This window comes from Artibeus jamaicensis, unplaced genomic scaffold, assembly GCF_021234435.1.
Source record: "Artibeus jamaicensis isolate MK-2021 breed Jamaican fruit bat unplaced genomic scaffold, CSHL_Jam_final contig_519, whole genome shotgun sequence".
Taxonomy (NCBI): Eukaryota; Metazoa; Chordata; class Mammalia; order Chiroptera; family Phyllostomidae; genus Artibeus; species Artibeus jamaicensis.
The window spans coordinates 35,104,625-35,128,967 of NW_026521871.1; the positions used below are offsets into that span (position 1 = coordinate 35,104,625).

At 39.4% G+C, this 24,343-nt stretch overlaps 1 protein-coding gene across 1 annotated transcript; it reads right to left on the reverse strand.

Annotated features, from left to right (window-relative positions):
* Window positions 1-123: 123 nt before the first annotated feature.
* On the reverse strand, window positions 124-14,629 carry PP2D1 (protein phosphatase 2C like domain containing 1). Its single transcript, XM_037144047.2, has 3 exons — window positions 14,607-14,629; window positions 9,588-10,639; window positions 124-1,005 (listed from the first exon to the last, which is right to left on the reverse strand). Exons 1-3 carry the CDS (start codon window positions 14,627-14,629, stop codon window positions 131-133), a joined length of 1,950 nt encoding a protein of 649 aa, XP_036999942.2. The 3' UTR covers window positions 124-130.
* Between the last annotated feature and the right edge of the window lie 9,714 nt (window positions 14,630-24,343).

Here is a 24,343-nt window from a genome sequence, read left to right on the forward strand (position 1 = left end):
GTATTGGTTTTTCTCTCTTTTTTGGCATGGAACAGTAAACATATATAAATGGTATTGTATAACTTAAAATCTTCTTTTATATTTTCGTAACCACATTCTTAAAAATGATTTGTGTGGTATTGATGTATTATTATCCTAATATCTGGTTCATTGAAGAAATTGTCTTTATATTTTTGTATTCTGGATAATCAGAACTTTTATCTTTTATCTTCAGAAACTGATACTCACTTCCACTGAGAAGTATGACCATAACTGTAATGTTGTCTCTGGAGCCAGCCATTAAAGCAGCATTTACAAGTTCATGGCTGATATACTCAGCTGCATCTTCATAGAAACTACCAGTGCTTATTTTTTCTTTTTCACTTGAATCTTTTGGCACACTGTCTACATGTCTGTCAGTTTCTTCCTCACTGCAAGGATCACGATTAGTCATTTCTGGTAGAATTTGTGCATTTCTAGGAGCACAAGTAAAAAATTGAGAATATTTTGAATCAGACATATGTTCTTCGGAATTTTTACTTGACACACATTCTTCAGATTTACGTTGAAACAATACGTGGATATCACTGTCTGATTTAGAAATGCTTGGTTTATTGATTGGGGAAAACAGAGGAACTTTGGATGGTGAAGATTTGTTTTGGATGATGGAATGGTGTGTTTCTTTATACGCTTGAAACATTGTTATTGCCAGTGCGGTGACTTCCTTGTTATCCAGAACTTCCCAGAGTCCATTAGTAGCTACAATAAGGAATTGACATAAATTATCTATAGCGACAGAAATAGTCTGAGGTGCTGGAATAATGAACTTTTTCAGTTTGGGGTTTCCATGAAATCCAAGTCCTCTTGTAGTTTTTATTTGCCCTTCTAGGAGCCCATATGGTTCATTTGAACTAATTATCGCTCCATTCTCAAGTGCTCTTCTTTCTTCGTCTGTGTTTCGCATAGTGTGTTCTTTGGTTAGGCGAAACCCTTGCCCATTTCTGCATAAGACTGCTTGCACATTACCTAGAAGATTATTAGAAAAAATTGATCCTAGAGATTTAATAACCAGTTGTATCAAAGTATGCTGCTAACTTTATTCTGTGTTTCATTGCATAAACAAGTATGTGTAATATCGATATCATTAATTGGATAATAGATAGTAATTCAGGCTGGGAAGCCAGTTTATTCCTTATTTTAAAGCAATTTAGTGTTTAAAGTACTGCATTTAATATTAAAATAACAAATTATAGATACTGAAAAGTCAAATTTGTTTATGAAACCACTTCCAAATGTTACTTATTTTGTAGAGCCAAGAGTTTAACTTTTTTATAACCAACATATATTCCATAGAGCAGACATTTTTTAATGTTTAAGTAAATATCTTTTCATTTAAAATCATAAACCTTGAATTTTTTTAAGTGAAATTTGGTGATTTTATAACTGGTAAAAATTAAAAACTAAACATGTATGGGTGATGAAAAAATTAAAATACCGCTGTTAATGTCAGTCTTGCGAGGTTCCTGATGTGTATGGCTAAAAAGAAATCAAGTCACCCCTGTGAAGAAAAAACTATGTATTATTAATGTATTAAATGGTTAATAGTTAGCCAACATGAAATTAAACCTTTGATTGAAAACTGAAATCATAAAAGTTGATTATAGTTAATGTTTCGGATGAACCTGTTATGTGTGCTTCATTGAAATCTTAAGAAAATAAACAATGCTCTGAACAGATTGAGGGATGGTTTTACCAGTACTTTCTTTGGTTTATAAAAAGGGTTTGTTAGGAAAATTAATTTTTCACAATTTTTTAGAACATAATTGTATATTCAAGCATAGTTCATACTTGATACAGAATCATTTATAAAGGAGTATTTAAATTACTCCGAGGTGGGGTGAATGATGGTTGAATATTATAATACCTTTGAGAATGACTTCCTGGAATAATAAGAAGTATAGCATATTCTGGTTCGAACATGGTGTTATACCCAAAATCAGAAGTTTGTTGTTGCAGAGGTTCAAGTCTAAATCTGCTTTTTTTTTTTTAAGATTTTTTTTTATTTTTAGAGAGAGAAACATGAACATGTGATTGCCTCTCACATGCCCCGCACTGGGCACTTGGCCTGCAGCCCGGCAACCCTTTGGTTTGCAGACTGGCACTCAAGCCACTGAACCACACCAGCCAGGGCTAAAACCCTGGGTTTTAAGGTGAAGGAATTTAAATTTCAGAAGATGGAGGTCTGCAGTCTAGTATAGGGGACAGAAAGCATAGGTTAGTGAGGGATTAGTAACAGGCATAGACTGAGCCTGTTGGTTCTTGTACATAATGGGAATTGTTAAGGTATTTGAGTTAATGAATTGGACCAAAAGTTGAAGATGCACGTGGAAAATGTTTTAGATCTATGAACTGTATAAATGACAATCCTAAAAATTACATGACCTCTTCTTCGTAGTGGGGTTTATTAATTTGTATTCACATGTCTTTTCTGCTGATTAATATACTGAACACTTTGCAAAGGGTAAATCAGTAAAGTAATTTGTCGGCTGGCTAGTGTGGCTCAGTGGATTGAGCTCTGGCCTCTGAAGAAAAGTGTCGCCAGTTTGATTGCCAGGGTGGGTCCGGTCCCCAGTATTGGGGGGTGTTTCTCTCCCTTTCTTTGTCCCTTCCCCTCTAAATAAATAAAATCGTTTTTTTAATAATTCTTGACTTTAGCTAGTTGTAAATTATTGCTGTACCAGCAACAGAAAATGACAACTTTGTAAACTGAATTGTACATGCCAACTCTGTAAAATGAATTGTTCTGTAAAGAAGGCATAGTGCCTCTTTTAAGTTAAATTTAAATCTCTTTATGTGTATACACACATGAAAGTAGTGCAACCATAGCTCTGAAAAATGAGACAAATTTTGGCCCAGAATAGTCAGATCTTCTGAGTTCCTAAATGTTCACTGATGTCATAGTTCAAAGCCCATGCGAGAAAAAGAAAAGGCTTTATTTTTCTACTCTGAAGAGAATTTGATACAATTATGTATTTAACACTGGAAGGGTAGTAAACTGGTATTTTGATTTTAGTTGCCTCTGCAGAGAGCTTGATATACATAGCCATATGCACTGTTTGCCTTTTTTTTTTTTTTTTTTTTAATTTGCTGGAGAGTAGGAAATGCCATTTTGGCTGATTTTCCTCTTTCGTTACTATTTTCTAGAAGAAGGGACACTAAATCATGGTTGCAGTTTTTGCTCTGCCATTGACTTTAGGTGAGTTACTTAATTTCTTTGACAAATTATCCTGATAAAAGGGAAGCTAGTGCTTTCCAAATAACTCACATTCTTACCGGTGTGAATGGCACATGAAGAGAAGGTAAAAGTGAAGGACAGGTGCCCGGTACTTCTCAACTATTGAAGCATAGCCCAGGAAGTAGAGGGATAAGTGCAACTGAGGGCCAGGAAGAGTGTTAATGGAACAGGTAAGAAAAATTGGATGTGCTAAAGTCAATCATTTTATTTCCTGGACCACCTAGGGTTGCATATGCTGTCAACTGCAAATGGAGTGTTTGAAAGGGGTTGACTGTTAAGCTAGAAGTTAGGATAAACTAATGAACAAAAAGCCCCAAGAAGATGGAAGATGAAGAAGATTTAAAAACAGAACTATATGTCCATATGTCTGCAGAACTGAAGGAAGAGAGGAGCAAGTCATGACTAAAAGGGAGGACAGATGGGCTTTAAAGTTGGGTCCCTGTAACATCTGTTCAGAGAATACGAGAATTAGCAAATGAACTGTGATGATCCCCCACACAGAAATTCTAACGAACCTAAGCATAAATAATTCAAATTCATAGACATAAAGTTATCATTAGCTGGAGAAAGTGTGCTCTTAAGAAAATGCTACCAGAACAAAAATGGAATGGCTACTGGAAGAGCAACATGTTAGGGACATTAATCATGCAGGCATTAAGAGAAACTGAGATGGTACTTGAGTCTTTTTAAGATGTCATATATAGTCCAGCAAAGTGTTCCTTATGTAGAGGGCAACGATGTAACTGCCTCCTGTAATTGCTGGGCTATTTCCAACTGGCGAAAAGAGTATTCCTGTGAACTCAGAGGGACCTTGGAATACCAAGGGGAATTCTGCATCTGAATGGACAAGATCAAGATTTTTTTTAAGAAAGAACTACAAAAAAGAAGAAAGGTTTTATATAGTAGTAAGAAAAGGAAACACCTAGCCAGGATGTGTGGGTGCCCTGGAACAAGAAGATGGCTTGTTTAGAAGAAGAAGCATGGGGAGAGGACAGACTGGAGAGCCTGACACATTTGAACTTGAGTCCCAACTTTGCATCCCTGTGACCTTAACCTAAGTCACTTTATGTACCTGAATAATTGATTTTCCACCTGCCGTTTTTTGTCAAGGTTATTGTGAGGATTTAAGAAGGTACATAAGTAGACACTTGATAAAGTTTCCCTGAAGGGGAAAAGCAGGCAAAGAGCCTATTCAAAAAAGATTGAGACAAAACTATTTTATATCAGACCCATTTATATAAAAAAGTAAAATTATGAAATAGAATTATGGGTTAAGGGAGTAGGGAAGAGTAACTTGGGAAATGAGGTAGTTATTCAGGAAAGAAAAAGTAAAGTTAACAGGAAAGAAAGTAATTTAAAGTTAACATTAAGGAAATTTAAATGCACATGAAATATACCTAAAATGGAAACATAACAAGAATGCATGTAAATAAAACATGTTAGGGAAACAACCTTTCCAGTTATCTTCACACCAGTTAGGAACTGTAGGAACTATCTTCACACAAACTACAGGGCTGTAGTTTTGGCAAAAAGAGGCTGAATTTGTGTACATGGACACCAGGCTTCCTACTGAACACAACAGCCTCACCGATGTATTTCATGATCGTACATCTGGAGCCTAATGATACTTCACGCACCAGTCAACCCAGCTGTCAAATATTTGTCGAATGTCTTCGCAGAATCAGGTTTGTATGTATGTGAGTCCACTACCAACCACCAATGAAGGGAAAGTGGGGATGGTAAAGTATGTGAAAGGTCAGTGTTAAATTTTAAGAATACAGTTTCCTGCATAAAATAAGATGATTCTGGAGTTGAATTAGATTTTTAGGGGAAAGGGTAGGGCTGGAAATGATTTTAGTAGCAACTAAGACTACCATGAGTAAGCAAAATAAATCTTGATAGGAAAACGACAAAAAAAAATTCAATGAGATCCGCAAATACAGCATCGATCATGAATGAAGGTGAAGGCAACAGAAGAAGGAAGATAAACCCTAAAAACAAGGCGGCTGGTGATGCTTATTTGATGTAACGGTTAGTCTAAAGGACATCAACTCATCGTTCATTATTTAATGATGTAACCTTATTTAATACTTCGGTGATTCTCAGTCATCTCCTTTATTAAAACGTGGTTATCCTTACCTCAAAGGTTGTGAGGATTAGATAAAAGGAGTCTCTCGGTAACCTGGAGAAGAGAAGGAAGGGGACTTGAGCTGGCCAAAATTAAGGAATTGGGAATAATAGAAAAGAAGTGGGTAAAGCCCTGCTTCCTCTTTGGATCTCGAGTGGGTTCATGGGATGGAAAACTAGATGCTAGGGAACAAAAGTAGTTTGGGGGATCTCAGAAGAAATGATTAAGAATAAGTAGTCTAGACAATAAATATTGGAATAGCAGATACACTAAAACAAGTACTACAAAGGAGCAGTAATGTGGCAGTCTGGGTCTCCAATTGACTTCCCACTGAGTACCAGAAATGCCCTGGATGATCTGCCTATACTTTTAGGTCAGGTGCATGGATGAGCTATTAAGAAAGAGTTCTCAGGTCAAAAGATAAGGGCTGAATAAATGAGCTTTTAATTTTCACAAGGTTGTAGAACAGGAGGCAAAACAGGGCCTGTCCAAGGTGGGGAAAACTAATGGTTCTTCCCAACACAGCTTGGACCTTAAAGAATCATACCCTCACTGAAAACAATGAACTAAAACACGCCCCATACCACCACGCAAATAACCAAAAAAAAAAGAAAAAGGGAACTACCATTAGGAACCACCAACCTTCACATACAAGCATACCTTCTTCTATGGGTCTTCATTGTGCTTCATATACTCTGCATTTTTCACCAAAACCCTCCCCCAGCAAAAAGATTATGACTTGCTTTATTGCAGTGATTTGGAGCCAAACTCACATTTCTGAGGTTTGTCTGTATTTGTTTTCTGGAAAACCTCAAGTTGATTGTGTTAACAGGCAGCAGCAAATGCATACTCAGGATAACATAGGCCTCGTGATTCCCCAAAATAAAAATTTTAGGTTATTTCTGCTGCTGGCCAGTGACTGGAATTACCTTTCATCTGTGTTGAGGTGATTGAACTGAGTCTGAGGACACCAAGGGAGCTGGAGTTGACCTAGGACAGTATATCACAGAGAAAAGCTGAGAGAATCCCAGCGCCCTGCAGAGAAGCCTCCCCCAGTGTTCAGTAGGATATCAATCAAGGTGTGCATGAGAAAATCCCCTCGACACTCGCAAAAAAACCAAACAACTATTTTAGAAGGATTAGAATATCACCAAAGTTCACTTAGGGTTGGGAACAATGTCTGTTCTCACCAGTCATACTGGGAAAATATAAATTCGTGGGTCATTAGGTAGTGAACTTAGGAAGGTCTCGCCTCAATAGAGGAAAATAGCCCAAAATTGAGCACTATCCTGGACACGCCGACAAATCTTAAAAGGTGTATAATCTAAGAGGATCAAACTATTGGGGAAATAAATTCAGCCCAAAACAAAGCTTAAAATAATGTCCAAAAAAAAAAGAAAATATTTCCCCATGCTAACAACCCCTATAGCCTAGATTTGCAAGTATAATTGAATCTTGAGATCATCCAATAGAATCCTTATCAGAGACAAGAGCCACGCAGAGGAGTGGAAAGCTGTGCAAAGATGGAGGCAGAGATTGGAGTTCTGCAGCCACAGGCCAAGGTGCCTGGAGCCACTAACAAGCTGAAAGAAGCAAGCATTTTCCCTTAGAGGCTTCAGGGGAAGCATGGCCTTGCCAACACTTTAATTTTAGGTTTCTGGCCTCCAGAACTGGGAGAGAATGAATTTTTGCTGTTGAGAGCGGCCAAGTTTGAGTTAATTTGTGTGGCAGACCTAGGGAGTGAGGACACCAGGCATGCAAGTAAGCAGGAAAATGCTGCCCACAATAAAATGAAAAAAGCAAACAACGGAAACTAACTCAGAAATGACACCGATGTTGGGATCAGTGGGCAAGAACATTAAAAGTTGTAACAGCGTGCCCTATGTTAAAAAAGTTAAGTACAGACGTGAAAGATAATTTTTAAAAAATGAAACTTCTAAAGATGAAAACTACAATGTTAACAATGAAAAATACAGTGGATGTGATTAATGGAAAATTAGCCATTGCAGAAGAAAAGAATGATTTTGAAGATGGCAATAAAAATTCAAAAACAAAGCAGAGAGCCAAAAAGTTTTGAAAACTGAAAAGAGCATTATGGAGATTTTAGATAATTTCGGTTGGCTTAAAGTATATCATTGAAATTCCTTAAGGATAAGAGAAAACTGAGCGGCGGGACGGAATTTGAGGTATAGTACAGTTTTGCTTAAAACCAATGATACATTTAAACCATCCAAAGAAGGTAACCATATTATGGGCAGAGAGGAACAGTGATACTAGACGACAGATTCCTTACCATAAACAATGCAATGTAGATCAGCGATTCCACTTCTGGGAATATACCTGAAGAAATTCAAAAGCATATAGGCACCCCTATGTTGTTGGCAGTGTTATTTACAATAGCCGAAATTTAAAACAGCACAAGTGTCCATCTGTAGATGAGTGGACAGAAAAGCTGTGGCACATTCACCCAATGGAATACTACTCAGCTGTTAAAAAAAAAAAAAAGGAAATTTTACCTTTTATGACAACAGGGATGAGGGACCTGGAGATTTTTATGCTAAGTGAAATAAGCTAGTTGGAGAGAGACAAGTTCCATATGGTTTCACTTATATGTGGAATCTAATGAACAAAATTAACAAAATGAGAACAGACTCAACAATACAGAGATCAGACTGACAACTGTGAGTGGGGTGGGGGGTTGGGGAACTGTGTGGAAAGGATGAAGGGATTAAAAAAACTCATAGATATGGAAAATAGAATAAAAAATACCTTCACAGCAAGAAGGAAAGAAAAGGAAGGAAGGAGGAAGGAAAGGAGGAAGGAAGAATCTGTCAATCTAGAATTCTATACCAAATTTGAAAGAAAATAGTGTGAATAGTCTTAAGATTCAGCACCAGAAGACACATACTGTATTACAAAAACTATTAAAAGATGTTTTTAAAGCAGAAGGAAAATAATCAGACAAATATAGATCTACAAAAAGGAATAAAGAACACCAGGAATGGTAACCACATGGGTAAATATGTCAATTTGGCCTATTTAAACTTACTTTAAATGCTTCGACAACAAGAATATATATTATGTGTAACACACAGGGTCCAGCAGAAGTAATACCTGCTTATGTGTAGTTGGTAGAGTAATAATATGAGTGTAATATTTATAGTTTCAATTTGAAAATTTCACCTAAAATGTCATATGGTGTACTTGAGTATGACATTTTGTTATAGAATTACATGCTTATAATTTTGTAATATGAAAGGGACATTATTTGCGCCCGACCCTGTATATTTTGTTAAGATCACAGTACTTGAATTGGTCTGCAGAATCAACACAATGCTTTTTTTTGGTAGAAACCAAAATATCCTAGATATTTTTTGAGAAACCGACAAGCTGATCTTAAAATTCATATGAAGCCCTGGTTGGTGTGTCTCAGTGGGTTGAGCACCGGCCTGTGCACAGAGAGGTTGCTGATTCCATTCCCAGTCAGGCCACATGCCTGGGTTGTGGGCCAGGTCCCTAGGTGGGGGCATGTGAGAGGCAGACATTTGATGTTTCTCTCACACATCAGTGTTTCTCTCCATCACTTTCTCCCTTCCCCGCTCTCTAAAAATAAATAAGTAAAATATTTTGCTATGACTAAAAATTGAAAAAAAATTAAAGAGTACGGTAAGTATTCGAGAATATATACCCATAAAATTGAGGCACGAACTATTCTTTTCCATAAGGTGAAGCTGATGCTGCTTGGCCAGGAAGCACAAGCGTGGCCTATTGGAAGTGTATTAATTATCAGAGTAACTACTGATGGACCAAATGAACAATTATACTAACAGTATTCGAAGAACTTTCCATTCTCTTGAAAAAGAGAATTGTGGGAAATGTTTTTTGTTTCATTCAGGTCCAAACAAATATATTTGCTTTGCCTCTATCAATAGCTGTATTGCTACCCACTTAGGAAATTTAATGTTTTGAGTACATTAATTCGTAGATGTGCCTTTTTGATAAATAACTGTGATTAATTGTGTGCCTGCAATCTGCATTTAAACTGGGTATTGGTCATTTCTTAAATTGGTCGATGGAATTTCTAGGCATTAAGAAGTCACAAAATAATTTTGGAAGCATAAGAGCCTCTGCTGCCAGGAATAAAAAATGTTAAGGTTGTAACCCGGCATTATTCAACGTACATACCAGTGTTTGCAACATGTAGTTCTCCAGAAATTATTTGCGCCATCCTCTGGGAAGAAAACCTCTTTAACCAACCATCCTGACCAGCAATTCCCCTCTGATTCCTCTTGGCATAGCGGCTCTTAATTTTGCATTCCAATATACAGGCAACCGCAGAACAGCCACTCCACTGAACCCTGGATACTTCTTTCCTTCCAAGACGTAAAAGCCTATCCATTCTCCAAAATGCTTTGGCAAAGGCCTTGTGTATGTTCTCCTGCCCATGCCTCAACTCTTTTGTTTGTTTCTTCATAGAGAAGAGGTTTTCTATAGCTCTGTATTCTTCCCTAAACACTGTGTGAAAGGAACTGATTAGTTTTTGCTCTTCAGTGGTCATTTGGTAGGAAGGATCAAATCTGGAAAGTTGATGGAGAAGCAAAACTGGGAGTTCCCTTGATGCGAAGTCTGCTGCTGAGGCACCGTGATGCCCGTCAAACAAACCGAAAAAACACACATTGGGTTTCTTGCCAAAATTATTTACTACTGTGAATTTATTGTTCATATCAACTTTCCATGTAGAATTCCTGTCATTGCAAATGGCTACTCCTTTAATTAACAGATGGCAGATTTTCTGTGGATATATGAAACTGTTGTGAATGTTACCAATATTATAGTTTGCTGGTATTTGTTTCTTCCAAAGTAGTTCAACAGCATGATTAATGTTCTGTAGAACTTTTTCACTAAATGTAAGAGATGACAACAGTTTAGTAATCATTAGCTGTCTCTGAACAACAATCACTGAGGGTGCTGGCTTACTGTCACCCTTCCGTGTGAGACCCAGTGTGGCCAGAGCTGCGTGTTGCTTCTTATGGAGGAGAAGTCCAGGTAGGCCAATTTTGTGCTTGCATACAGAACAGGGACACGTGATTACTCGATCAGAGATCTTCTCCTCATGGTTTACATAGTTGCTTGATAGTGTCTCCTTTTTAATATACTTTTTTGGTAAAGGTAGGATTTCCTCATCCGAATCAAATGTGGATAGTTTCTCATCCCATTCCTTTGATCTCCAAAACACTCTGCAAAGAAGATAAAAAAAAATTGAGTTACATTCCAGGAATGACGCACTGAAAATGTCTTGAAGCGGACCTTTATCTTCACAATTTGCTCTGGTTCCTCACAATTTTATATAGGCCTAGACTTGAATATTCTGATGCATCTTTCAGTTTTCACATAGTAAATACTGAATAAATTTGGTGATTGACCTGTGTATGACAGAACGAAATAAAGAACAAATACTCAGAGAAATCAGCCCAAGATTTAACCCCAGGTATATGGATGTACATGCTTGACACCTAGGGATTTGATTTCAAAATACGAGCATAATTGCTTTTGTACTCTCTTTTGTCTTGCTTCAAATGCTTTTGTCCTAATTAAAGGGTTCACAAGAAAATGGGAGATACTAAAAGCAAATTGCATGTAAGCACAGAATTTTTTAGGTCTGCGATGGAAAAGAGGTATGGACTGAGGAAAGGGAAGGCAAGCTGTGCAGCCGGATGATAGATTTCTGGAGAACGGACACCCTCTTGTCAGAAGCATCTAGAGTAATATTCAGCATGAGACATTTTTTATTTATTTTATGCGCAACTCCCAAGGCAATGGCATCTTTGCAAGGACCTAGGGAAATACGAGAGGCCTCAGAAAAGTGCTTTGGTTATAAAATATTTCAAAAATCTGAAACATCAGAGTCAGTGCCCTCAAGTACTATGAGACGTGGCATTTTGAAAACTAGATTACTTGAATTTGACTCACATAAATTTCGTTTGGTATGAGTACATTTAAGGCATTAGATGTAATAAAGGGTAGGGCCTACAGGTATAAGAATATTTGGAGAACACAGGGACTTAAAACATCCTAAGCATCATAATAGGTATTCAAGAATGTTGATGGTGTCGATAAGAAATGAGCCCATTTCATGTCTTCAATAATAGTGACAAAATATTTTAATATAATAACATATAATGAAAAAAGCATTTTTAAGTTCAATATAGAAGGATACGAAGTAGAAACAAAAGAATGTTCTATTTTTCTCTCCACCCCACTCTCAACTCCCAAATCTCAGTGTCAGTAGTAATTAACAGCTTGCTCTCCTTTTAAATATGTAGTGTATATTTGTAATAAATATTGCTATATAATAATTTTAGATATTGATAATAATATAGTGATATATAATATGGTATGCATTATAGTAATACATTCACATAACTATATTGATATATACTGTAATATATAATATACATATATAATACATATGTAATCTTTTCTAAATTGTAAGTGGGATCATATTTTGCATACCATCCTAGAATCTGCCATTTTCACTCAATACTATATCATGACCTCATATTGAAAGTTCAAGCATTTGAATATTGTGAACAATGTAGAGTCTGGATTTTTTTAAACTGTCTTAACTTACTAACTATACAGCCTTAGTCAAGCTGGTCAATTTATGTCCTGGCTGGTATAGCTCAGTGGATTGAGCACCAGCCAGCGAACCAAAGGGTCACTGGTCCGATTCCTGCTCAGGGCACTTGCCTGGGTTGGGGGCCCACAAGAGGCAACCACACATTGCAGTTTCTCTCCCTCTCTTTCTCCCTCCCTCCCTCTCTAAAAATAAATAAATAAAAGCTTTTAAATTTAAAAAAAAAAGTCAGTTTCTCAGAGCATCTGCTTTTTTATCTGTAAAGCAAACACGACTGGTTTTACCATCAAACGAGATACATGGTGAAGCAATTAGTGATAGGGAACACTAAAAAAAATGATGCCCCTCCTCTGCCAAGTAAACAGGACACCGAGAACCGTAACACATGAAAACATACTACTACTTACAGATCAGTGCTTAGGGAGAAATGTATTCTTCATAAAACTAGTTGAAGAAAATATCAGTAAGTCAATGAGAGAATTTTTCAAAGCAGAAACTTAATCTGAGTATTTCGGAATTAAGTAATATGCATGTATTAATACGTTGTGATAAAATGTACAAGTAGATATCATTGCCTGCTTACAGTTATGTTACTCAGTTTTAATAAATAATAATAAACTGGACAGACAAAATGCACAAATTTGAGAAATGTCAATAAATTAAAAGTGAATGCATAAATAAAATAGTGGCTATAGAAAATAAGCAAACATCTTTCAGATTCTTGGCAATAGAATTTTCACCCTATAAAGAATGTGAAAATTTCATCTCTAGGAAAGACTTCTGTGATAAGTGATAAATAAAATGGTGAACTATGTGACAGAGAAGTAGGCTTTAACAAACTTTATATATAGTTTACACATGGCAATAGAATTAAAAGTTAAAGAGACAAGCAAAGCTATGATAAGTTTGAGGTGCTTTTGCCGCTTTTCTAATTTATATTTAATTCCCTGAAGTCACAACTATATTAGATATAGCTATATTAGATATATTAGATATAGATCCTATTTAGAATCTTATTTACAAATTTTTACTGTATAAATGCTTCTAGAACTATTAGCATATTAGCAAGCCTCCCTGGATCTAATCAACAAATTTTTGTTTCATTTTTTATGGAAAAGTTACATAAAAATTGAGAGAAGAATATAATGAGCTCCCATAAACTCTCCACCAGTTTTAACAATTATCAACATTTTTTCACTTATTTCATCTGTGTCCTCAGCCACTTTATTTTATTCTATTATTTTTTTTTAAGTTTTTTTTTAATTAGAGAGAAGGGAAGAGAAGGAGAAAGAGAGGGAGAGAAATATCAGTGTGTGGTTGCCTCTCAAGCACCCTGTGCTGGCTGGGGACCTGGCCTGCAATCCAGGCATATATGCCTTGACTGGGTATCAAACTGGTGACCCTTTGGTTTGTAGCCTGTGCTCAATTCACTGAGCTACACCAGTCAGGGCCTATTCTATTCATTTTTTTTAATGGAAAATTTTAAAGCCAATCCCCAAATTATGTCACTCTTAACTACTTCAATCTCATCAACAAATTTGATCGGCATCCATTAACTTCTTTAATCCCTGCAATAGGCCAACTACTGTGCACAGTGCAAAAGATGCACAGACAGGTCAGGCTGTGTCCTCGAAGTTACAGGGGAAGAATTTGCAATGCTGTCCATATCCTCATACAAAGGGTTACACAGGTCAGATGGAGCCCAGGACAGAGTCCCATTACAGTGTCCAACCAGGGGCCTCCCCCTTCATCTAGGTGGAAAGGCATTATGGGACCTGAGAGGCTGACCTAGAAAAACTCACAATTGAGAGAAGTCAGGAAGGAGTCCAAAGCAAATCCGAGGGAAATGCCAGTTAGACAGCAGCAGGAGGGAGAAGACCCACCAACGGAAATAGACAAGTAAGTAGAGAAGTAGGGGAAGAGAATAGATACTGGCAAAGTTTTTAGGCTCTTCTGACCAAAATGTATATTCAATATTTCCATTGCTATTATTTGGTAACATGCAGGTAGAGGATACAGTTTTTCTGAGGCTTGATGAACTGTTGGAAAAATATATAATGCACCTGAATACTATTTTTTTTATCTTGATTTAGTCTTTTCTAATAGCCATAAGACAGCTCTCTCTCTCAGGGAGCCATTCTTAGAATATAATGTCGTTTATATGTTTATTCATTCATTCATTCATTCATTCATTCAGCATATACTTAATTGTCTGCAGTAGGCCAGGTACTGTTTGATTTTCTGGAGATATAGCAGTGAACAAAATGGTCACAGACTGAGAAGAAGGTCATATTCTGATATGTAAAACAAAATAAAGGATGCATGTAAACATAATATCAGACAGGCAAGTACTCTTATGGAAAATATAGCAGATTCGGAGTAGAGAGAGGAACAGAAGCCCTGTTTTGTATAAGGTAGTCAGAGGAATATATCCTTCTTTCATGCACAGAGTCTAACAAGGAGCCAAGATTTCATTTGATTACTAAGTAGGTGGAGGAAAAAGAATAATGCAAATGTAATTGCTCATTGATTACCTTTATTATTTGGTAGAAATGGGAAAAATTTACCTGCAAGCATCATTTTCCTCCATGTTCCTTTGGCAATGTTATCTTCCTTTGCCCTGTCTTTGCCACCTTCCCCCTACGCTGTTCCTCCAGCCTGGGTGGGGGGTGGCAGCGGCAGTGGTGGGGACGGCCACAGCAGGGGTTCCACTGACTCTATGGTACACACCTGTCTGCGTGGAATGTTCACTACATCACCCGGAACCTCAGGCAAAACTCGCTTTATGAGTTAAACAATAAGGTGCCAAATTCTATTCACAAACTAGTCTTTGAAATTGCTGAAGGAAGAATTATTCATTAAATATATTATCTTATGCTTGCATCATAAGATAAAAACAAAACAAGTGGAGTGATTATCAAGTAAGGTTTTTTTTTTCTTATAAGTCCTGGCACTTTTAAAATAGTGATTCCAGGAGACACTTCTTAATATACAAAGCAGTGGCCTTCCCACCGACATATATCTGGGGCATCTCGGACCATCTCTCCAGGACACCCCCTCCTACCTGTGCTGTAGAGCCCGCCCTATCCATGTCACTGTTCCAAGTCACAGCCTGCAAGTTATAGACCTTTTCTGAACTGTCCTTTTGTTTCTTGAGCTTGCCTTCATTCCTGTTGTTCTATTTCCCCCCTTCATTCCCCTCCACCCTGCACACCCCCTCCCCCACCATCCCCCCTGTAGTTTATGACCACATGTCTCAAGTTCTTTAGATTCTATATTTCCCCTACTATTCTTGCCTTCCCCTCTATCTATTTTCTACCTACCGTCTATGCTACTTATTTTCTGTACCTTCTCCCCCCTTCTCCTCCTTTCACTCCCCTGTTGCTAACCCTCTATGTGATCTTCATTTCTATGGTTCTGCTCCTGATCTAGCTGTCCTCTTAGTTTGCTTTTGTTTTAGGTGTGGTTGTTAATAACTGTGAGTTTGCTGTCCTTTCACTGTTCATCTTTTTTATCTTCTTTTTCTTAGGTAAGTCCCTTTAACATTTCATATAATAAAGGCTTGGTGATGATGAACTCCTTGAATTTGATCTTATCTGAGAAGCACTTTATCTGTCCTTCCATTCTAAATGAAAGCTTTGCTGGATAGATCAATCTTGGTTGTAGGTCTTTGGATTTCATGACTCGGAATGCTTCTTTCCAGTCCCTTCTTGCCTGTAAGGTCTCTTTTGAGAAATCAGCTGACAGTCTGATGGGAACTCCTTTGTAGGTGATTGTCCCCTTATCTCTTGCTGCTTCTAGGATTCTCTCCTTCATTTTAATTTTGTCTAATGTAATGATGATGTGCCTTGGTGTGTTCCTTCTTGGGTCCAACTTCTTTGGGACTCTCTGAGCTTCCTGGATTTCCTGGAAGTCTATTTCCTTTGCCAGATTGGGAAAGTTCTCCTTTATTATTTATTCAAATAAGTTTTCCACTCATAGCTGTTCCTCTTCCCCTTCTGGTACCCCTATAGTTCGGATGTTGGAATGTTTGAAGATGTCCTGAAGGTTCCTAAGCCTCTCCTCATTTTTTTGAATTCTTGTTTCTTCATTCTTTTCTGTTTGGTCATTTTTTTCTTCCTTCTAGTCCATTCCTTTGATTTGAGTCCCAGTTTCCTTTCCATTACTATTGGTTTCCTGTGCATTTTCCTTCATTTCAATTAGTTTAGCCTTCATATGTTTTTCTAATTTGTGACTAAAATCAACCAGTTCTGTGAGCATCCTGATCACCAGTGTTTTGAACTGTGCATCTGAAAGTTTAGCTATTTCTTCATCACTTAGATTTATGGGCTCTGGGGCTCTGAGTTGTTCTTGAGCCATGTTTTGATCTGTTTGTGCCTGTTACGTATGAGGAGAGGCACCTTAGTTGTTTACCAGGGCGGGGCCACCCAGGTCGCTGGTTTGTGACCCTGTATGTGGGGGTGGGGTCATAGAGGGACAATAGCGGTCCCCTTCGCCACTTCCCACCACTGGGGCCTGCACAGTCTGTCTCACTGCTCGCTCCTTCGCCAGTTTATCTGCACAAGAATGTGTGACCGCGATCAGCCCTCAGTGAGTCCACCACCTTGCGCCCTCAGTGGGTCCTCCCCCTTCTCCACACCTGGGATCCGCCCAAGGCTGCCAGAGCACCTGGGGCGCGCATTCCAGTAGGTCCAGTGGATCTTTCCTGCCCAACCCTGCCCTGCTGCTGGCTCTGCCCCTCTTGCCAGTTTGGCTGAAGGGTTTGTTGTTGTCAGACTTCCGTATAGTTCAATTTTCTGTGGTTTGGCTGTGTTTTTGATGCTAAAACTTTGTTGTTTTTAAACTTGGTTGTGCGATAAGGCCTTCATCTTGGCGGAAGTCCTCAGTCCATAGATTCTTAACTGACTGCTGCTTTCCACTCCTTCACCCCAGGGTAGATTAGAAGTCTAATCTAGAGTCATTAGAGTCATGAATCAGCTTGCTTGCACATTGAAGAGATTTGAAAAAGCTCAGGTGCTTCCTGGACATCAGCTCAAAGTCATGTCCAAAATGGAGTTAACTACTTTTCCTCCAGAATCTTCCCCCACCATTAGCTGGGTGAGGCTAGAAACTATTTTCCCAGAAACCCTTCCCTGTGTGGTTTCAGGTGAAAGTTGGCCAAGAAAGGAATTTGGAGCACTACATCTGAATGCCATCATGGTTCAGTGAGATGACCCACAGAGGAAGAGGCAGAGGTGCCTGGTGGGTTCCAGCTTGTCCTTGCTCCCTCTACTGTGCATTCAGCTCTTCCTACAAGCCCTACTGACCAACAGCAGCCCCACATCCATCAGCAGATGCCTGCCTTTGGCCCCGTCAAGGTAAACGCTTCCTTTAGAGTTCTCCATCAACCTCCCCTTGGTGGTCCTTCTTTGGTGGCTGGGCCATCCTTGGCTTCTCAGACTGACAGACAGGTTGCGAACTTCGCTGGTCCCTCAACTCCCCTCCTCAGAGGTCTAATTTCAACAATAATTTTTTTTTTTAATTTTTAGAGAGAGGGGAAGGAAGGGAGAAAGAGAGGGAGAGAAACATCGATGCATGGTTGCCTTTTTGTACACACCCACAACTGGGGACCTGGCCTGCAACCCAGGCATATTCCCTGATTGGGAATTGAACCAGCAACCCTTTAGTTCAAAGGCCAGCAGTCAATCCACTGAACCATCCTAGCCAGGGCTCAACAATGAATTCTTTATTCATTGTAGTTCCTACAGTTTGGCTTTACTAATTGAACCCTAATTCAAACAGGCACCTATCTTCCCTTTTAGGATATGTGCATTAATCATTAAGGCCCAGGTGACATCCTTCTTCAATATCTCTCTAACCACCCACTGGCCTCCTTCCTCACTGCTCCCACTGTTTCAGGGCACCAGACTATTTTGCCTGACTTACTGCCCCAGCCTCCTACCTACTCCACCCACCTGCACTACGCTCACCTCTCTGCATTCCCCTTGGAGCAGCAGATGTGATCCAACTGTCTAAGGCTTCTCACTGGTTTGCTCTTGTTCTTGAGATAAGCTCCTCAGTGTTTGAGAAATCTCTGCCTCCTTGGCCTCTGTGAACCTCTCATCGTCATTCCCTCACCCCATGCCAATACTGCGTAGAGACGTTAAACAAATCTTCACACGTTTGGTAGGGAATGCTGTGGGACACTTTTAATCTGAAAGCCTTATTATTCGATTGCTTTTCCATTCACACCACGGATGGATGTGCTGCATATTCATTTCCAGCAGCTGCATCACCCCCGCGCACTATAAGTGTGGGGAGGAGCGAGGCATCTTCTGCAAGCAGGTCCTGGGTCTCCTGCAGGCTCCCCGCTCCCTGGGGTGGGGCACCTCGCCGGGCGGCTGTGGTGCTCATTGCTCATCTCCAGGTGCAGCTCTCAGGCTGTGACTAGGGCAGGAGGAAAACCCCCTTACAGAAGTTGACCAGTGAGTTAATGACAACTTTTTCCCAGAGAAAAATAGTGAAAACATGTTCCAGATGAAATTCTTCCCAAGAGGGAATGTGGTTATATCTCTACATGGGTCCTCGGTAACTTGTTGACTTCCAAGGTGTATTTGTTGTCAGTTGATTTTGTTTATTTTATTAATTGATTATTTTATTAATGCTATCTTACTGATTTAAAAACATGTTGTACATTTATTTATTTATTTGGTAGCCAGTTAATGCATTCTTCTTTTTATAACATTTAAACCATAAAGAAAGATGTAGAGGAAGAGCAGAGGTCTCCCTTTCCTCAAGGTAAATGCTGCCTAAAATCCAAAGTGCATTGTTCCAGACTGGTTTCTACCTATTTTCATATTTACATGAAAACATGGACACAATCTGTTTTTAGACTTAGGTTTAATTTGCATACAGTCAGCTGCAATAATTCTAAATGTACAGCTTGATGAGCTTTTATATAAGAATATATTTGTAAGTTCCATTCATCTTTTTTAAAAAAATATTTTATTTATTTTTAGAGAGAGGGGAAAGGAGGGAGAACAAGAGGGAGAGAAACACTGATGTGTGAGAGAAATATCAGTTGGTTCCCTCTCATGTGTCCCCAACTGGGGACCTGGCCCACAACCCAGGCATGTGTCCTGACTGGGAATCAAACCAGCAACATTTTGGTTGGCAGGCTGGTGCTCAATCCACTGAGCCACACCAGCCAGGGCCCCATTATATCTTGTTTTCTGTATTTTTTAATTATCTTGGCAATGTAAGCATAATATTCTTCTATAAATGTTATCTGTCACTAGTTATGAGGAGGGAATTTAAAAACATTTTTTTATGGGAGGGGATTTTTTAAGTTAGTAACTATCAACCTATCCCATTCTTTTGAGTAATTTTTATTTTATTTTATGTATTTATTGAGAGAGGGGAAGGGAGGTAGAAAGATCAATATGTGAGAGAGAAACATCCATTGGTTGCTTCTTGCAGGCCCCCAACTGGGGACCTGGCCTGCAACCCAGGAATGTGCCCTGATTGGGAATCAAACTTGTGACCTTTTTGGTTTGCAGGTCGGTGCTCAATCCACTGAGCCAAACCAGCCAGGGATGCCTCATTCTAACTGCTGTATTATATTCCATAGTGAATGAAAAGATATAACAGATCATTTAGTCATTTACACATGATGATGGAATTTACTTTTTATTATGATAACATGACAATGAACATGAACGCATGTATACAAGCTCCTCTGTACACATGCCAGTGTGTGCAGGATGTCCAAACCACAGGAAGTCTGCATGCCAAATGGAAGGAACAAGGGCCTAGGGCAGGCAGGCAGGACTCAAACCCTAGCCTGCTGCTGACTCGTCGGCGCTTTTAGATTATGTAGCCTGGTGTGCGCCACAATTTTGTCAGCAGTGGGACAGAGATAAGAACAATTGCCTTGCTAGACTGGTGTGCAGTGAGAAACATCTGTCAAGTGCTTAGCAGTGTCCAGGATAGATACTCAAAAGTAATTGTTATTATCATTAATAACACTTAATATCCCCCCACTTCACAATCATCTCTGCACATGTATTTCCATTAGAGTCTCTCCCCTGGGCTGCTGTCACCTATCTGCATCCCTCTGCTCACTCAGAGCCCTCCATATGCCGGCCTCTATCCTCACCACCCTCGCTCCACATCACCTTTCCTGGGACACACACGCACGTAAATACGTGATGTAGGTCCCAGCTCCTAGGGTCCACGCTGTTATGGATGAGACGAGACCAATTCACATGGACTACTGAGTCCTGTAAAGGAAAAGGGACGGTGCAGCTTCTCTCTCAAGAGGACAAAAAACCTTGGAGCGCCTCGGCCACCCTTTCCAGGGGAGGGCGTCTCAACCTGTGCCTGGACAAGCTTTAATTGGGTTCAATTTGCATAGGAAACTCTGAGGGCTTGTTCTGAGTCAGGGTCAGATAGTTAAAGTGCCACAAAACTTTGAGGAACAACTCACTTCCTGCTTGGACCCTTATCATTTAAATTGAGGGTATTAGCAAAATAGGTTTCATAGGATTTTATGCATTCTTTTTTAAGCCTGATCACCCTAGGGAACCCGCCCTTTCCAGCATAGGGTGGAACCCACCTCCAGCATTGTTTCAGGCTTAAATCAGGCAGGGGAAGTAAGGCAGCCAAGAGATTAGGAGACTTCTGGGAGACAGAATGAGGACTCAGACTATGTCAAAGCCAAGGGATGAGGGTCCATCACTCCCTTTTTCTGTAGTTCCCCAAGTCCTTCCCTGAAGGCCCCTTTATGACCATGCCTGTCTTAGGTCATCCCTCTTTTGAGGAATCTTACCCGTCATTGTCTAAACGGTCATCTGCCCTGAGCCAAGCAGGGTGAAGAGAAAGGGGGCAGAGGTGGGTGGCGCCCCTACAAGGAAGATAAGCTTTGTCTCCTAAGTGGTTTATGGTCCCAAGGTCTTTTACTCAGCCTTAGCCGTGGGGGATTACAGCTTCTGAAACCAGGCAGGGCAGTTCCCAGCAAATATGTATACTGATAGGCATTCACACATGCTTACACACAAACATGCTTGCTTAAAAAGCAACTTGAGAGAGTAGGCAGGAAACGAGGTATTCCAGACTCTTTCAGAGCCCAGAGCCTTTCATACTCTTGAGAGTATCTTGTGTCCACTAAAATGGTAACTTGTATTCAGTTTGCTCGAATATAAAGAAAAAAAGTAAGGTAAGTTAGGAAGGTGGAGAATGACATAATTAATTTTTTAAAATTAATTTGAAAATAGAAAAACATTAGATATTACAAATAATCATTTAATTAGGAATAAAAAATTAAAAATTTACATTAAAAAACCATAAAACTCTACCAAGAACATAAAGGAAATCTGAACAAAGGCAAAGGTCTGCTTGCTTTTAGATTGGAAAACTTGGTGTTGGGTAGATGTCCCCATAAAAGGGGGGAAGGCAAACCATTCACAGGGAGAAGATCTGTGCAACACATCTTTGGTAAAGTATTTAAATCCAGAATATGTAAAAAAAATAAATAACTCAAATGCATCAATAGTAGAAAGAAAAACATTCTCTCCCAAAAAGGCAGAAGACTTGAGAGGTACTTATAAGAGGAAATATGATTAATTAATAAACATGAAAAATTGGTCCACCTCAGATTTATATATTTATAAACATATATTTATCAATTACTATTTCCTATGCACCATATTGCACCTTGCACTAGAGTCTGATCATCCCAAATACCGGTAAGGATGTGGAATCGTGAGAACTCTGATGCTCTACGTTACCGATGGGAGCAAAATCGGCGCCGTCACCTCAGAAACAACATTGCACTATACGGTAAGTGGAAGATGCACCTATCCCGAGGGCCTGTGGGTCAAAGGGTCACCACCAACTATGGCCTAGGGGCCAATCTAGCCTGCCACCTGTTTTTGTACAGCCTGAAAGCCAAGAAAAGTTTTTACATTTTTAGTGGGTTGAATCAAACCAGAGGTATATTTCATGATATGTGAAAGTTATTCAACATTTACCTATCAGTGGTCAAAAAGAAAACTATATGGGAACACAACCATGCTCATTCATGTACACGTTGTCTGTGGGGGCAACTTTGCCCTCAAAGTCCCCCCCACCCCCATCCCCGTCCGCCACAGATGAAAGTGAAACTACCAAGACATGATCTGCTTGGGGAGGAGAGGTGGCTGATCCCTCAAAGGAGAAGGGCCAAGAGCCCCTTCCTCAAGAGGCTTTTATCAGGTTCATTTGCACAAGAATACAGGTAAGGATCAAACAATAGATAGCATTCAAAAAACTATGAGGGCTATTCTCAGTCAGGGTCAGGTAGTTAAAGAGCCATAAAACTTTGAGGAACAAACTTCTTGCTTGGACCCTTATTATTTAAATGAGAGCATTCTAAACAAAACAGGTTTCACAGGATTTTACATATTCTTTCTTAGGCCTGATCACCTTGGATCCAGCTCTAGTCAGCAAAGGGCTGCACTGCCTTCCCCATCATAGGTTTTTAGGCTTAAGTGGATTAGAGCCAGGAAGCACTTCTCCCAGATGGAAATGGGGACTTGAGCTATGTCAGAATAGCCGAGGGGGGGGGGAGGGCGCGTGGCAAGGGTACATCACTCCCTCTTTGATGCAGTCCCCCGAGTCCTTCCATGATGGCCTCCCAAATGATCATGTCTGGCTTAGGTTGCCCCTTCTCTGAGGAGTCTTACCTGTCATCAAGTATCCAACCATGCATTGGGGGCAGGGGAGTAAGCTGAGGCAGCATTGGCTACCAGAGACAAGCTTTGTCTCCTAAGTAGTTCGCATTCTGGAGGTTGCTCACTGAGTCTTAGCCATGGGGGGCAGTTACAATTCCTGAAACCAGGCAGAGCGGTTCCCAACAATTGTCTGTGATTGCTTTTGTAATATAACAGCAGAATTGGATCTTTGCCACAGAAACGACAGGGCCTGCAGAGCTTACATTTAACACAGAAATGTTATTCTCATAACATTTACTGTCTAGTCCTTTACAGAAAGAGTTCATCAACCTCTGTCCTGCCCCGTGCCTTAGCAAATCCATTTGCTCTATAGAAACTATTATATGTATTGCACCAGGGGACATGCATTAAAGCACTTATATTAGTGCAGCTGATAATCATGACAACTGGAAACAACCCAAATATCTATCAACGAGAGTACATTAGTTATCTGTTTCTGCAGAGTAAACTACCACAAAGTAAACGTTACTTAAAACAACATGTTTATTACTTCACAATTTCTGTGGGTCCGGAGTGCGGGAACGGCCTCGTTGGGCCTGTGCAAGGCTACAGTCAGAGAGTGGTCAGGGCCAGGTTCACAACCGGAGACTCAGGTGAAGGCACACTTACAAATTCACTCAAGTCAGTGGCTATGTTCATTTCCCTGCATATTTAGGACCCTGGCTTCTTGCTGGCTGTTCACTAGAGGTCAACCTTGTTGCCTAGAGGCTGCCCTCACTTCTGACCATGTGAGCTCCCAACATGGCCTTACTTATTTAAAGCTAGCAAGGGAGAGAGTATGCCAGCAACACTGGGGTTTATGTAATAAAATCATAGGAATCACCTTTGCCATGTTCTAATGGTGAGGAATAAGTCACAGGTCCCACACATACTCAAAGGGAGGGGAATTCACAAGAGTGTGAATACCAGAGCTGGTGGTCACTGGGGTCACCTTTCAGTGACTCTCACAAGGAGAAGGAATAAACAAATCATGATGTATTCACACAATGAAATATCATGCCTCCGTGGAAACAATCACTCCAACCACCCACAAATGTGAAAGAATATCAGGAAGTAAGTCTATATTGATCGAAAGAAGTGCCAGCTTCAATGCATTTAGAGAGGAATTTTCCATTCACGTGAGATACATAGACTTGCAAACTAAACAATACATTTTTAGGATGCAAATATATGTGATAGAATGATAAATAAAAACAAGATAATGATAACCCAAAATCCAAAACGGCACTTATCTCAGAGAAGCCAGAAAAAGTAGTAGAATTGAGGTCTTCCAGGTAATGCTCACTAGATGATGTATACATTATTCTGCACAGTATCACTATTATGTTTTATGAATACCTTTAAAATGTTACTTTGTGCCAATTCATTATTATAAAAATGAATGAGGCAGCATTGTGATTATTGTGCTCAAAAATAACTGATTAGTTTTCTAAACAAGTTGTAAATACAGTAGCATACTAAAAAGCCTATACAAAATCTTATTTATTTATAAAAAAGTCACATAACTGTTGTTTGATGAGAAAAAGCAGACAATAGAACTGCATAAATAAAAT